Source organism: Hypanus sabinus, chromosome 8, assembly GCF_030144855.1.
Source record: "Hypanus sabinus isolate sHypSab1 chromosome 8, sHypSab1.hap1, whole genome shotgun sequence".
Classification (NCBI taxonomy): Eukaryota; Metazoa; Chordata; class Chondrichthyes; order Myliobatiformes; family Dasyatidae; genus Hypanus; species Hypanus sabinus.
The window spans coordinates 47,682,122-47,698,648 of NC_082713.1; the positions used below are offsets into that span (position 1 = coordinate 47,682,122).

The 16,527-nt window shown below is 40.3% G+C and overlaps 1 protein-coding gene and 1 long non-coding RNA gene across 2 annotated transcripts in view; one reads left to right on the forward strand and one right to left on the reverse strand.

Moving 5' to 3' along the window:
* The window catches only part of LOC132398114 (MORC family CW-type zinc finger protein 3-like), a 140,526-nt gene that overhangs the window by 75,329 nt on the left and 48,670 nt on the right, over window positions 1-16,527 (forward strand). Inside the window, exon 9 of the mRNA XM_059977112.1 lies at window positions 738-841. Within this exon, the coding sequence (XP_059833095.1) occupies window positions 738-841 (104 nt within the window). The remainder of the gene's footprint in view (window positions 1-737; window positions 842-16,527) is intronic.
* The window catches only part of LOC132398115 (uncharacterized), a 77,859-nt gene continuing 74,577 nt past the window's right edge, over window positions 13,246-16,527 (reverse strand). Inside the window, exon 3 of the long non-coding RNA XR_009513549.1 lies at window positions 13,246-15,959. This is a non-coding gene — a long non-coding RNA (uncharacterized LOC132398115). The remainder of the gene's footprint in view (window positions 15,960-16,527) is intronic.

A 16,527-nucleotide genomic window follows, 5' to 3' on the forward strand; every position in this document is an offset into this window, starting at 1 on the left:
GTAAGAAAAAAGGCGCAAGGACTGAGAGATACAAAATGTGATAGTTGCTAAAATTTTAAAGAAATGAAAATGCTGGAAAAACAAACCAGTCAGGCAGTTTCTGCAGTGAGAGAAAAAATTTGTATGATTCCCCTTTTATCGGAATTGACTGATTCTGATATAAACTGGAAAAACTGGCTATCTGAAATTGAATGCATAATGTGTTATATAAGTTGGGTTAATGTTCCAGTGTTCTGCCACAATTGGTTTTCACAATAAGTAATATTCGATTTTGAAGCCTAATCTTATGCTTACTGCATACAATGCTTCCGATTTTTTTTCTTCTTAAACTTGAAGTATTTTGATTGTTTGCAACATTGTAGCCACTGCTGTGATGAAGACGGTCAACACTAGACAAGAATTGAATCTCTATTTTGCTACATACTATTTCAAATATCAGACTGGTTTCAATTAAACAGTCTGCATGCTTTCAAATCTATTTCTTAAAGAATAGAGGAGAAAATAATTAAAAAGGATGTGTATAATGGGGTACCTAAGTTAAGGGATATCTAACTTTTTAAAACTTGACTTTGAATTTTAATTTTCTCAAGCATTAAATTTTGTTACAATTGCGGTGTATTCCTTTTTAATAGGCTATTTTAATATAAAAGGTAGTTTAACTTTTTTTTGAATGAGTAGTCCATATGAAATACTGTATATGTGCTCTAATGTAACAATCTTGTCATTGTTAATTCCAGTCAACTACCAGAGGATGTGGAATTGGCGTAATTGGAATTATTGAGTGTAATTTTCTCAAACCAGCACATAATAAACAAGATTTTGAATACACCAAAGAATACAGGTAAGTCCAGAAAAACACAAATGCATGAATACCTGAAATAAGTGAATAAAGAGGCTATTTGCTTTGACAATATGAACTAAAGAACAGGCTCTTAACTCAGGAGATTAAAGTCTTGCTTGGAGCACACTTTTGGAAAGGATCAATAATCTGGTGCACAGGTTTAAAATCTGAAACCTTATCTCTTAGCACATCAGCATTTAATTAATACTTTGTTTTTCTGTTTTTCCTATCCAACTTTGGTAATACTATATCTGCTGTATTTTAACCTGCTTGCTCAACTTGCTAAAGTACTCTTGAAGCTTCTTTGCAGCTCACAACCCCATCTAGTTCAATGCCAAAACATTGATTTATGTTAACAATATCTGGGGCCTGTGCACTGCTTTTTGATTCCAGGTGCCCTGTCACCACCTGTCACCCATTAAAAATAAAATCCATTTATTCATACTGTCTGAATACAACCTTGTTCACCAATTTGCAGTCTACATAAGCATGTCTCTCTTAATCCCATGTGCTTTGATTTTGCATACTAATTATGTGGATTTTCTGGTGTAGTCTGTTTTGTCGTGTGCTTTTGTGATATCATTCTGGAGGAACGTTGTTACATTTTTTAACTGCATTGCAGTTGTGGTTTCTAAATGACAATAAACTGAAATTTAATTCAATTCAATTCAATGTTGAATTTGCCTGCATCATAATTTCAATCCTTTATATTTTCCCTATCACTGATGTGGTGTGAGGGTAGCATGTTTCTACTTTCTGATTTTTCTTCTTTAAATAATAGTAGTGCATTTGCCAGTCTTCAATCAGCTTGAATCATTGCCTAATCTAAAGAATTCTACTATAACCATTATTTCCATGACTATCTCCTTTGGTACTAAAGGGATTATAAGACCTTGTGAGTTTATTAGCTTCCAGTCCCATTAAATTCTGTAGAATCATTTTTAGAGGGGAACTTGTTTTCTTTAATTACCTCTTTTTGTTAGATGCTTTATTCTTTGCCTTTTCTGGGATGTTATTTGTATTACTTTCTATGAAGAGAGAACCAAAGTACTTTTTCAATTGCTCTGCCAATTCTTTGTTTTCCATCAGAAATTCTCCAATTTCTGATTCGTCTTCCTTTCACATTCTTGAAGAAAATTATGTTTTCCTTGACAAGTTTTCTGTGATATTTTATTTTTACTGAATTATAAACTACTTCCAATTCTCGGCCTTGCTACTTTAGTTCTGGCAAATGAACATGAGTCTTCTCTGTAAATCCTTAATTTCGTTTGATGGTTGTTTTTCTTTTTGTGCTTTTGCACCAGAAAGATGAATAACTGATGCATTTCTATATTTGTTCCTTTAATGTTAGCCATTGCCTGTCCATCGCTATGCCTTTCAGTGAGGCTCCCTATCTACCAGAACCAACTCACTCCTCATGCTTTGAGATTCCTTTATTTAAGTTTAGTTTTGGGTCAAAATACATAATTTTACTTTTTAATGAGCAATCTTTCATATTATAGTCACTCTTTCCTAAAGGATCCTGCCAATAATATTAGTTACAAACCCCTTTATTATACTGTATTAATCCAAGATAGCTTGGTGTCTCACACACAAAATACTGGAGGAACTCAGCAGGTCAGGGTCTTGGCCCTAAACCTCAACTATTTCCCTCCATAAAAGCTGACTGATGTGCTGATTTTCACCAGCATTTTGTGTGTGTTGCTCAAGATTTGTAGCATCTGCAAAATGTCTTGAGTCTCTGGCTTGGTATGTAGTTGGCCCCTCAACATATTAGTCTTAAAAAAACATCTCATACATTCCGAGAATTCATCCTCCAAAATACTGTGGTGGTCTTTGCATGTAAATTTCCCCACACTTATTGTAGTATCCTTGTTACATGAACTTCTAATGCACGCTTAATAATTAACTGATTTTATTTGTCTAAGTTACTGAAAAAATAAAAGTAGGAATTCTGCTGACCTGACATCTAACAGACCTACTGTATTTAGGAGGTTAAGAGGCAGAAAGGAATGTTGAACAGATATTTTACTTGACAGAAGAGCAGAATGGTCCACCAGAAGTTGTTTTTAGATCTGTTCTTGTTTTCTTTTATCCCAAAGTAATTTGGACCAGTGGCATAGGTAGGATAATTTAAATGTTTAAAAACAGTGCAAGTCATGCGAGTATGGTGAATTATAATTGTAAATAGAATTGGTTTATAATTGTCACACTACCAAGGTATAAGGAAAAGCTTGCATACTGTTTGTATAGATCAATTCATTACACAGTGCATTGAGGTAATACAAGGTAAATCGATAACAGAATGTAGAATTAAGTAGAACAGCTGCAGAGAAGGTGCAGTTCAGTTAGACAGTAAGGTGCAAGATCCTAACATATTTTCTCATTACTACCATTGGGAAGGTGGTATAGGAACATTAAGACCTATGCTTGGAGTTTTAGGGTCAGCTTCTTCCCTCTGCCATCAGATTTCAGAATGACCATGAACCCATGACGATACCTCATTATTCCTCTTTTGTACTATCTATTTTTTGTTACTAATGTTAATTTTTATGTCTTACGCCGTTCAGCTACTGCAAAACAACAAATTCCAGGGCATATTTCAGTGTTAATAAACCCAATTCTGATTCTGGAAAACGTACACAACCCTGGAAGAACTCAGCAGGTCAGGTAGCATCCGTGAGAAAAGAGTAGCCAACATTTTGGGCTGAGACCCTTCATCAGGAATGGTGGGGAAGAGAGGGCCGAAGCCCAGTAATAGAGATAGGGGAAGGGTTAGGGCCTAGAGGTGCCAGGTGGAAAACCAATCAGAGGAAAGATAAAGGGGGGAGGGGATAAGCATGAAAGAACTCAGGTTGGAGGAGCAACACCTCATCTACCGTCTGGGTAGCCTGCAGCCTGGTGGTATGAACATTGAATTCTCCAATTTACGGTAATTCCCTCCCCCTCCCTCTTCCCCTATCCCAGGTTCCTCTCTGCCTCTCTCCCTTCTCAACTTTCTGCTTCTTTTTCTGTACAATTTTTTCATTCTTATCCCCTCCCCCTTACCCCTTTATCTTTCCTCTGATTGGTTTTCCACCTGGCGCCTCTAGGCCCTACCCCCTCCCCATCTCTATTATTGGGCTTTGGCCTTCTCTTCCCCCCCCCCCCCCCATTCCTGATGAAGGGTCTTGGCCCAAAACGTTGGCTACTCTTTTCTCACATATGCTGCCTGACCTGCTGAGTTCTTCCAGTGTTGTGTATGTATTCTTTGATCCACAGCATTTGCAGTTGTATTTTTGTGTTCCAATTCTGATTCTGATCCTCAGCTCCAGAACACAAGATTCAGTAGTGAGGTCAGGGCAGAATCAGATCAGAAGGGCATCTTTGGTATATTTTGTACTTCTGCCTGGCAGTGTACAAGCGCAGTAGTCTGGAAGATGCTGTCAAATGCATCTTACCTAATTGCCTTTTTTTCCCCTCTCTAGAACTACTAGCCTGCAATCAAAACTTTTTTGGTTTCTGTTTTCTACATGTGTAGTTTTTTTTTGCTTTTTGATTGTGGCTTTTATTTTACTTCAGTGAAGTGTAAATTGTGATTAAGGCTTTTAAGATAATGAAAGCATTAGAATATTTCCTTTTTCCAATTTCCCTCCTTTCTTTCTCCTGAGGCCTCCCGTCCCATGATCCTTTCCCTTCTGCTCTGTATCACTTTCGCCAATCACCTTTCCAGCTCTTAGCTTCATCCCACCCCCTCTGGTCTACTCCTATCATTTCGCATTTCTCCCTTCCCCCTCTACTTTCAAATCTCTTACTATCTTTCCTTTCGGTTAGTCCTGAAGAAGGGTCTTGGCCCGAAACGTCAACATCGCTTCTCCCTATAGATGCTGCCTAGCCTGCTGTGTTCTACCAGCATTTTGTGTGTGTTGTTGTTTGAATTTCCAGCATCTGCAGATTTCCTCGTGTTTGCTCTTTAAATTCACTACTGCGAAGCCTCTGCCAGTGATGCCTACACTGAAGAAGTTTAAATCTTCTCTTCGAGGGGAGTTCAGTGAAATCCTCTCTCGCTGCTCCCCATCTATAATTCCTTCAGCCCTTCAACTTTTTGATCATATTTTGACCCAGACCCGCTACTACAGCCATAAATCCTTCCTTTGAACGTGTCTCCGACGCCAACTGACTCCAGTTGGCTTCAGGATCCGTTTTCAAGCTTCTCAATTTGGACCTTCTGAGGATCCCAGGTACTCACATTTAATTGACTCTGCCTCCCGTTGTTTCTCCCGTTGAGCTCTGAGGGTGACACTCTCCGCCATGAGAAGGTACCTGGCGTCCCTATCACAATCACTTCCACGCCTCCGGGACACCTTTTTCTCCGTTTGCAATGGACCTGTCCGTTATTTCATCCTCCGTCGGATCCATGCATGCAATCGCCGTTTCTTTGACTTTATCACGTCCTGCAAGGATCGCAAGATCTTCCATCTGCAGACCCCAGAGCATGGTCTTCGTATCTCATCCCCGGCCCCAGCCGTCGATCTCAGCTGCCTCAGCGACCCAGGGCACATTGAAAACCCAGACTCCAACGCCAACACCGCGTGTTCCAACGGCCATGGATTGGCCTCGGCCGTCAATCTCGGCTGCTCCAGTGACCCAGGGGATTTTGAAACTCTGGACTCCAGCACCATCAACGTGGGTTCCAACGGACATGGATTCGCCCCGGCTGTCGATCTTAGCTGCCCCAGCGACCCAGGGGTTTTTGAAACTCCGGACTCCAGCACCATCAACACGGGTTCCAATGGACATGGACAGCTTCAAAGCGATTGCGCAACCACCGACTGCGACTCCAGCCTTGAACTCCAGGCCGGGTCTTCACATGCTGCGATTGTGACTCCTGTCTCCCCTTTCCCCGCCAGCACTCTGCAATCCCCTCTCCCTCAGATCCCATCGTCAGCTCCTGGACCCTCAGAGGCTCCTTCTTCCTCTCACCCCAACCCTTCCCTCTCCACCGACACCACCAGCTTCCCTCCCCCCTCTGATTCCATCTCTCATCCGTGCTGAGTCTTTACCATCCCCTCCAACCTTCAACTCTCTGAGGCAGAGCGCTCTGTCCTCATTAAGGGCCTCACCTTTGTCCCCCTTCGCCCACACCTCAGTGAGTTCTGCGTAGGCCATGACGCTGAACTCTTTTTCCGCCAGCTCCATCTCCGAGCTTACTTCTTTGACAAGGACTCTCCTACACCCACCGATGACCCCTTCTCCCATCTTCAACCCTCCTCCTCTTCATGGACACCCCGCTCTGGTCTTCTATCTGCTCTGGATCACTTTATTGCTAATTGCCGACGGGACATCAACCGTCTTGACTTCACCACACCCTGTTCCAATTCCAACCTCACTCCTTCCGAACGCTCTGCTCTCCGCTCCCTCCGCACCAATCCCAACCTCACTATAAAACCTGCTGATAAGGGGGGAGCTGTTGTTGTCTGGCGTACTGACCTCTACCTGGCCAAGGCACAGCGACAACCCTCTGATAACACCTCTTATTTACCCCTTGATCATGATCCCACTAAGGAACTCCAAGCCATTGTCTCCAATACCATCACCGACCTTATTAGCTCTGGGGATCTTCCATTCACTGCCACAAACCTCATAGTTCCCACACCCCACACTTCCCATTTCTACCTCCTACCCAAGATCCACAAACCTGCCTGTCCAGGTAGACCTATTGTCTCAGCTTGCACTTGCCCCACTGAACTCATTTCTGCATACCTTGACACTGTCTTATTCCCCCCTTGTTCAATCTCTTCCCACCTATGTTCATGACACTTCTCATGCTTTGAATTTTTTCAATGATTTTAAGTTCCCTGGCCCCCTCTGTCTTATTTTCACCATGGACGTCCAGTCCCTATATACCTCCATCCCCCACCGAGATGGTCTTGAAGCTCTTCAGTATTTTCTAGATTCCAGACCTAACCAAATCCCCTCTACCACCACTCTCCTCCGTCTAGCGGAATTAGTTCTTACTCTCAATAATTTCTCCTTTGGCTCCTCCCACTTCCTCCAAACCAAGGGTGCAGCCATGGTCACCCGTATGGGTCCCAGTTATGCCTGCCTTTTTGTTGGCTTTGTGGAACAGTCCATGTTCCAAGGTTATACCGGTATCCATTCCCCTCTTTTCCTTCGCTACATCGACGACTGCATTGGCGCTGCCTCTTGCACGCGTGCTGAGCTCGTCGACTTCATTAACTTTGCCTCCAACTTTCACCCTGCCCTCAAATTTACCTGGTCCATTTCCGACACCTCCCTCCCCTTTCTTGATCTGTCTGTCTCCATCTCTGGAGATGGCCTATTTCCTGATATCTACTATAAACCTACAGACTCTCACAGCTACTTGGACTATTCCTCTTCCCACTCTGTCTCTTGCAAAAAGGCTATCCCCTTCTCACAATTCCTCTGTCTCCGCCGCATCTGCTCTCAGGATGAGGCTTTTCTTTCCAGGATGAAGGAGATGTCTTCCTTTTTTAAGCAAAGGGGCTTCCCTTCGTCCACCATCAATTCTGCTCTCAAACACATCTCTCCCATCTCCCGCGCATTTGCCCTCACCCCGTCCACCCGCCACCCCACTCGGGATAGGGTTCCCCTTGTCCTTACCTACCACCCCACCAGCCTCCAGGTCCAAAGTATAATTCTCCGTAACTTCCGCCACCTCTAACGGGATCCCACTACCAAGCACATCTTTCCCTACCCATCCCCTTTTCTGCTTTCTGCAGGGATCACTCCCTAGGCGACTCCCTTGTCCACTCGTCCCCCCCCCCCCCCCATCCCTTCCCACCGATCTCCCTCCTGGCACTTAACCTTGTAAGTGGAACAAGTGCTACACCTGCCCTTACACTTCCTCCCTCACCACCATTCAGGGCCCCAGACAGTCCTTCCAGGTGAGGCGACACTTCACCTGTGTCGGCTGGTGTGGTATACTGCGTCTGGTGCTCCCGGTGTGGCCTTTTATATATTGGCGAGACCCGACTCAGACTGGGAGACCATTTCGTGGAACACCTACGCTCGGTCTGCCAGAAAAAGCAGGATCTCCCAGTGGCCACACATTTTAATTCCACGTCCCATTCCCATTCTGATATGTCTAACCATGGCCTCCTCTATTGTCAAAATGAATCCAAACTCAGGTTGGAGGAACAACACCTTATGTACTGGCTGGGTAGCCTCCAACCTGATGGCATGAATATTGACTTCTCTAACTTCTGTTAATGCCCCTCCTCCCCTTCTTACCCCATCCCTGACATATTTAGTTGTTTGCCTGTTCTCCGCCCCCCCCCCCTTCTTTCTCCTGAGGCCTCCCGTCCCATGATCCTTTCCCTTCTCCAGCTCTGTATCACTTTCGCCAATCACCTTTCCAGCTCTTAGCTTCATCCCACCCCCTCTGGTCTACTCCTATCATTTCGCATTTCCCCTTCCCCCCTCTACTTTCAAATCTCTTTACTATCTTTCCTTTCGGTTAGTCCTGATGAAGGGTTTTGGCCTGAAACATTGACATCGCTTCTCCCTATAGATGCTGCCTAGCCTGCTGTGTTCTACCAGCATTTTATGTGTGTTGTTATTAGAATATTTAAGTTGGATTGCTCTATGTGAGTCAGATAGAATATAAAAGCCACCAAGCTAATAACTAGCTTAAGCTGTTACAACTATTTCCTTTTAACATATAATCATCAACATTTAAGACATTACCCTCTAATGCAGATATTCAAAGGAAACTGGAAAAGATCCTGAATGTGGTTGACATTATGACATCCTAAAGTAAGGCTAAATACACATGGATATCTACCCATTGTGGTTTTGTAAAGTTTGATCACTTTCTACAGATCAATTATTTAATCCTTCCCTGTAGATTTTATTTTCTCACAGGGAATTAAGCACACATATAGATATTGTGATCTTGAGTCTGGAAGCTCAGTCTGCAAATAGTTTTAAATGAAGAACAAGTGCTTGACTGCCACAGACGTACATGGAAGTGATTAATTCTTTCTGAAGAGTAAAGGAGAATATTGGAGAAAATGTATCATTTAACCTAATAACAATGAAATTAGAAACTTGCTCTAATATAAGTGATCATTATGCAGGTCAAACCATATGATGAGTTTTGCCCCCATTTTGGGTCAAACAAAATAAATAGTTGATTCTAGTTTTTTAAATAAAGATTTGAATATATTGATGTATTTTGTAGTATCATGTGGAGGTATTTTAGAATATTTACTTAGAAAAAACTGGAGGAAGCACATGGTGGTAAATAATGAAGTATAGCTTAAGAAACTGACCACAGCATTCATTGGTACACTGTTTTGCGCTGTGATAAGACTTTGCACATTGGTATTTAAAACAATAAACCTCCACATCTGACACTTTAAAAAAATTGTAATTAATGTTCTCTCTGGTTTCAAAAGTAATCATTGCAATGGTTACAGTCGGAACTTAAAAGATAAAAGATTTGTCAAGCACCAATTATATTTTAAAATACATTTTAAAATTTAATATTGGTTAAAAATGTTTAAACTATCTGAAAATACATTTTGTTTAGCAATGTCCATAGTGTAATTAAGAATTGCAGTATATGTTTGCAATGTAGTATGTGGCTGTTTCATTGTACCCAAATCTATTTTCAATTCTTGGAATTTTGAAGTACCGCAGTGGAAAGTGCGCAATGTGTTTGGAACTGTGAAAATTTTCTTAAGCTCAACTGGGCTCATTTGCTGCAGTTTTTAAATTATTATAGGATAAAATTCCACCATTCATCTTCCCTGGTACAGTGTGAAACTAAATGGATGTTTTAACTGATTTTTTTTTAACTCAAAGATTTGAAGTGTTTCATATGAAAGGAATTAATTGTTCCATGTAAATAATATGAAGACATATTCTTTGATAAGTAGCAGTGAAGGTTATCATAATTCAAATTGATGAGATTAATGGCACAACAGCTTAATGCTTTTCAGTATCCTCTACATTTTTTTTACTGTAATTGTTAAACATTTCCTTTATTATTCATTTATGTGACTGATGGCATCTCAGAGGTGCATTAAGCAAAGGATTGGAAGAACAAAGCTATACTAGCGTCCTGGCACAATTCTGCTATTTTAATTTTATGACATTATTCTTTTCCAAACTCAGAATTAATATAATTGAATTCCACAACATCTCAACTTGATGATAAAATTAACTGCTGCTTGTGTTAGATGAAAGTAAATTGTGTAAGTTATCTGCCATCACCAATTTTGCCAAGGAGTCTATCACTTTCCAGTATCTTGTAGTTGTGTAGTTAGACCTTGATAGGTTCATTATTCACTCTTATCAAATTTCATGCCTAAGCTTAATATAAGAACTAAAACTTTTGAACAAGTGTAGTCCTTAAGAAAAAATCAATGCACTGCCAATTGGGGTCTTTCTAATTTTTCATGTGGCCATCATTTGTTCCATTCCTAAACTAGACTCCTTCTATATTAAATTATTAAATTAAATGTTTATTCATTTGTCTTCTATTTCGAACTGCAATAGGAAAACAATTCTTTTGGTCCCACAATTGACACAACAATGATTCTCCAGACTAATGACATTAATTTGACAATACTTTCTTGTTATCTAAAATGCATACACTGTAATTGACTCCTTCCTTATATTTTGTACCATCCTTTCTCTGGATTTCAATTAAGTCCCTTACTGAAACCCAAAGATATCATATAAGTTATTTTTTCATTCAGAAGAATCTCAGGAGGTCATGTTTAACAATCTCAAAAATTAAAGGTGTTTTATAATCTAATTTCTATCCAACTCCTCAGTGAGTTTACCTCTGTGATATTTTCTATTACTGTGGCTGTAATGGTGTATAAATTATAGAGCAGTGTTTTTTTTAGGTAATGTTTGTTACTTTTTAATGTGCAGGAAATATATGACTTGAAAATGTTGCTTTGGTTTTACCCAGTTTTCCCAGTTTCTCTTCCGTGACCTTAAAATGGTAATTTTGGCATCAAAAGTGTAGCAGCACACCTGCCGATTTACACCATGACACATAACAAAAAGTATGCTGAAAGTGTGGTTAATGTTATTTTTTAATTTCCCTATACATCTGACCTTGGTGCTCCTACTTGGGATTCCAGTAGAGTCCCAATGGCTATTTTAATCAATATTCGGAGTTATGGTAGTGGGGAAATCTTAAATGACTAATCTATTAGAATTATTTGAGGGTGTATTTAGTGGATTAGATGAGGAAGGTTCAATGGATGTAATGCAGTTGGACCTTCAAAAAGCTTCAAACAACGTCCTATGCAGGAGGCAGAATACAGGATTATGGCACATGAAATAGTGAATAATATACCAGTGAGCTAAGTATCAGTTAACAGCTGGAAAACAAAGAGTACAAATAAAAGGGTCCTTCTCTGTTTGGCAGACTCTTGACTGCAAGGATGGGTGTTTGGGCACCAGCTACTCACAATCCATATCCTTGATTTAGTTGATTACATTGATTGTAGTATTTGCACATTTTGGCTGATGGCGCAAAACTAAGTGGAGAACGTACATAAAGATGCAAGGAGGTTTCAAGGGTATAAGGTCAATTTGAGTTAGGATCAACATAGAATGCAATGTAGAAAAATGCTACTTTTTTAAATGAGAAAGATTGGGAAGGTTGTTTGGAAAGAGATGTGGACAACCTTGTATGCAAGTCACTGAAAGCTGATATTCAGGTACTGCAGGCAATCAAGAAGGCAAAAATATTGATAAGATAAGGATTTAAGTACAGAAGTGAAAGCTCTTACCATAGTTGCATGGGTCTAGTGAGATTGTGTATGGGGTATTGTGCACATTTCTGGTCTTACCAAGAATACACGTACCTACTGTAAATAGAGTGCAGTAATGAATCATCAGACTGGCTTCTGGGATGGCAGGTATGGAGGGTAAGAGGTAAGAGTGGAGATAGGTGTGGTGAGGAGAGGTGGAATGTGGTAGGGTTTTGTTTTCTGAAAACAGTGTGAAGTTACCTTACCGAAGTATAGAACTTCAAAATCTGTGACAGCATAGGTATTGGGGTGGGGGGGAGGATGGCTATTGATTCTGGTGTCTGAGGAGTTGAGAACTAGGAGAAGTAGGATGAGGCCATAAAAACTAAAAAGAGGAAAAAATTCTTCCTTTAGCCCAAGGCTTCCCAACCTTTTTTATGCCATAGACCCTTACTATTAACCAAGGGGTATGTGAACCCCGGGTTGGGAACTCCTGCTTTAGACAATGGTAAATCATCTACCTGCGAGCTATGGAGACTCAGTAATTAGTTTCATACAAAACAGAGATCCAACAGATTTCTGGATAGTGATCACAAGAAATGCAGAAAGGACAGGAAATTGTGGTTGCCGTAGAAGATTGGCCAGGATCTTATAGCTTTTGATACTTATTGTGTTATTATGAGTGTCCCATGATGATTACTCTCATGAGGGCTCATTCCAAGCCCATGCAGAACTCCAAAGGGATTTTTCTATGTCTTTCATTCCATATGCCACTCGTGTGGAAGTTGCATGAGAAGCTTTAGAGAGTATAGTCAAATTTCTCGGTGTGACTTGAAACAGCCGGAAAATCATTATTATTGTGTTCAGTGCAAGGAAATCTATTTTCTGTTAAGTAACACAGTCAAAATGAGCAATATGCAATTGGATTTTTTTTTATATTTGTGTTGTTGAGCTTTTCGGTTGGTGTTTTGTCCTGGATGCTCTGAAAGAAGTGGTTTGTTTTAAAAATTTAAACCCCCTGTGGGTATATGTGTGGTTGTTGCACAGGAACTTCAGCAACAAAGGATATCCTATACTGGCTATCCACGAACATTGCCTAGAGCAGATAAAGAAGTTTACCATGTACTGTTAAAGCTTATCTGTCAAGATAAATTTTAGCAATTCATGTGTTAACTCAAGTGTGGATGACGTGCAAAATTTATCTGTAGACATTCATGTTTAAAGTAGCAGAGCTCTAGTGGATTACCACCTTGTTGGTTACAAATAACCTGTCCTGATGTATTGAATCTCATTTATTAATTAATATTCAAAAAATCTTACTATTGCCATATAAAGTAAGAATCCAAGTGTAAATGTTCAAATATTGATTATGAATGCCTTCAAATTGTTGATTTGAGTTGTTCAACTCACCCCTCTGACATGATGAAATATCCATCTGTTTCATAAATAAATTCATGCATGAGCCCTTCATTGCTTATCCCCAAATTAATCTATGCATATGTGAAAAGTCTTGATGTATGTTCTGAAGTAATCTATCCTTGCCTCTTTTAGTTTAATCTCAAATAATTTTATATTTTAAAATGTATTAAACCTATAATTCTTGTATCTCTTTAAGGTCTTCTTTGTGAACGAACTTGTATGTAAGGGAAGTCCACGAAGGGAAATTGCAAAAGAATTGTTTGTCAATTCCTCTCAATTTTACATATTCATTTCTATTTGTACAATAAGCAGGTGGCACTTTTGCTTCCTTTTAACACCAGAGAAACAAAATGCAGTGTTCTCCTCCCAACTTTCTGCAGTCTCACTAAATTTTCTTTACACTGTGACTCTTGTTCACACTATCTCCATTGTTTTGGAGTGTCTCATATTTTCTGGTAAACAGGACTAGTAATAATGATCTTGTGTAGTCTGACAAGACTACTGTTTAAAAAAATATTTTTGTCTTTCTGGACATGCATTTTTTGCACATATTTGCTGCTTTGGCTGGTTGTACATCTTTGGTATGGAATCAGTTAAGAATTGTGGTCTCTTTTAACTTTACCCCTAACAGTTTCAACATCATTTGTGAATTCATGCAATTCTTGCTTTTTCATACATGTGTACAGTATTTGCTCATCTGCTTTCAAGGTTTCTGCTCAGTTAAATATTTTGGAATCTGTGAGCTTTCTCCTTCAATTTCACATTCTTTGATGGTGTAATTTTAGCTATTGAATGTTTAGATTGATCGGGGTTAGTGTATGGTCCTGAGCATAAATCAATATTTAAATTAAAGAGAGTAACTAAAGTATGAGCTTAGTTCAAGGATATTTCTTGGCAGGAGAACTTGCCCCATGAGAAAGTTCCCATGTCCTTGGTGACCACAAGTGGAATAGTATCCAACGGTAGTTCCTGACTGATTGGAGTCGTGGATGGATTTGCTGTGGAGTGACCTTGTTGCTGAGGCCATGGAGGCTAATGCAAGGTCTTCCACTGAAACATGGACTATGTTTCTTCCTCCATAGATACCAAGTTAATTGAGGCATTGAGTTCAAGAGCAGGAAACTTGGGTTGTTTTCTCTAGAGTGTTGGAGGCTGAGGAGAGATCTGATTGAGAAGAGAATGAAAGTCCTAAATGGAGTTATTGAATCGCCAGAGAAGATGGATCCATGTACCATTGGGAAATAAACAAGCTAGTCACCTCGTGCAATCAGAATCAGGTTTATTATCACTGGCATTTGACATGAAATTTGTTAACTTAGCACTGCTGCAATACATAATCTAGCAGAGAAAGAGAAAAAAGTAATAAATAGAATGAAACATAATAATAAATAATCAAGTAAATCAATTATGCATATTGAATAGATTATTAAAAATGTGCAAAAACAGAAATACTGTATATTTTTAAAAAGTGAGATAGTGCCCAAAGCTTCAAAGTCCATTTAGGAATCAGACATCAGAGGGGAAAGAGACATTCCTGAATCACTGAGTGTGTTCCTTAAGGTTTCTGTATCTCCTGCCTGATGGTAACAGTGAGAAAAGTGCATGCCCTGGAGGTCTTTAGTAATGGACACTGCCTTTCTGAGACACCACTCCCTAAGGATGTCCTGGGTACTTTGTAGGCTAGTGCCCAAGATGAAGCTGATTAGATTTACAACCGTCTGCAGCTTCTTCCTGTTCTGTGCAGTAGCCCCCCTCCTCCCTCCCCCATACCAGACAGCGATGCAGCCTGTCAGAATGCTCTCCACGGTACAACTATAGAAATTTTTGAGTGTTTTTGTTGACGTGCCAAATCGTTTCAAACTCTTAATGAAGTATAGCTGTTGTCTTGCCTTCTTTATGACTACATCAATATCATAACAAGAAGCTGAATGCAGTTGGTAAAACTCCAACTTCCCCCAAGCATACTAGTACAACTCAGCACTGTCATCATAGAAAGCATACTTACATCAGCTATTATTGTCTGGTTTGGTGCAACATTCTCTCACCATATATAAAAACTACTGTGAACTGTCAGGTCAACAGGAAAAGCGATTGGCCACAGTCCACCATCACTGCAGGTCTTGGATGTATCCAGGACAAAGAATGGTCAAGAAAAATCATTGTGGACACAACCCACCCAGCAAACTGCTGTTTCCAAAAACTCCCTCTGGAAAATGTTATAGAACTATTAAAGTTTCAAAGTTTAAAAGGTTTCAAAGGTACATTTAATGTCAGAGAAATGTATACAATAAAAATCCTGAAATGCTTTTTCTTCGCAACCATCCACAAAAGCCGAGGAGTGCCCTAAAGAATGAATGACAGTTAAATGTTAGAAACTCAAAGCACCTCCCCAGCTTCCCCCCCCCCCACACATAAGCGGCAACAAGCAATGATCCCTCCTCCCCCACCAGCACATAAAACATTAGTGCCCCCCACCAAGCACTCAAGCATGTAGCAAAGCATCAATAAAGATACAGACTTGCAGTACCCCAAAGACTACTCATTCACTTCGTAATTCGACATACCACAGGCTCTCTCTCTCCATAATAAGGGAAAAAGAGGTTTCTCCGTTTCAAAGACATAACAAACAACTCACTGATTTACAATATTAAAAGTCCATTGCGTCTCTCTTTCCAAGCCCTGTGCCCAAAGAACTCAGGTCTCTGGGCACACAGCCAGCAGCCAGCTCCATCTCCCATGACACACCTATTCCCTGCAGAGGCACCAACCTCGAATCCACCCACCTCCAGAGCCACAGAATTGTGGAATTCCGAAGGCGAACTAATCTTCTAGGCCGCGTCGTTGGTATCTCGAATAATGACCATTGGCCATTCATGAGATCCCGAGAGCGGGTCCCATTCCCGCAAAGAACCAAAGTCAGCGTATAATGCCAGGTCAGGGTCTTCAAGAGAACCCTAAGAGGGAAAACTGGAGATATTAAAGATAGAAACAGCTGTTTCCAAAGTTGCAGCAAAAGAGCTGCCATTAGGCGCTATTAGCTCCTTAGCTTTACCCCTCTTTCAACAAAAACATCATGTTTCTTCCCCAGGCAGTTAATCTTATCAACCCTTTCACCCCCCCATCTATTACCTCAGTCACTGCACTGTAAACACTTCAAACCACTTTTTACATTGTAAATATATGGCAACAATTGGTATTTATGCACATTCCATGTTTGTGCTTGAATAAAATTTATTTTATATTATAATTGTTGAATGCTGTTTTTGCTGTACATCATGCCAACACACCAGAGCAAATTCCTAATATACGTATATGATGAACGTGCAGGGAATGGTTGAGGTATATGGATGTTGTGTGCTTAGGTATTTAATTACAAGTTTAATCTGTTCACTTCCAAGAGGACCACAACCTTGTCATAGTGTTTGGAGGCTTGCGTCCCTCAATGACCCAGACTACTATGTTGTTTGGAGTCAGGGACTTATGCTTTGGCTCTTGGTAGGGTCACCTATGCCAAATAGGTCA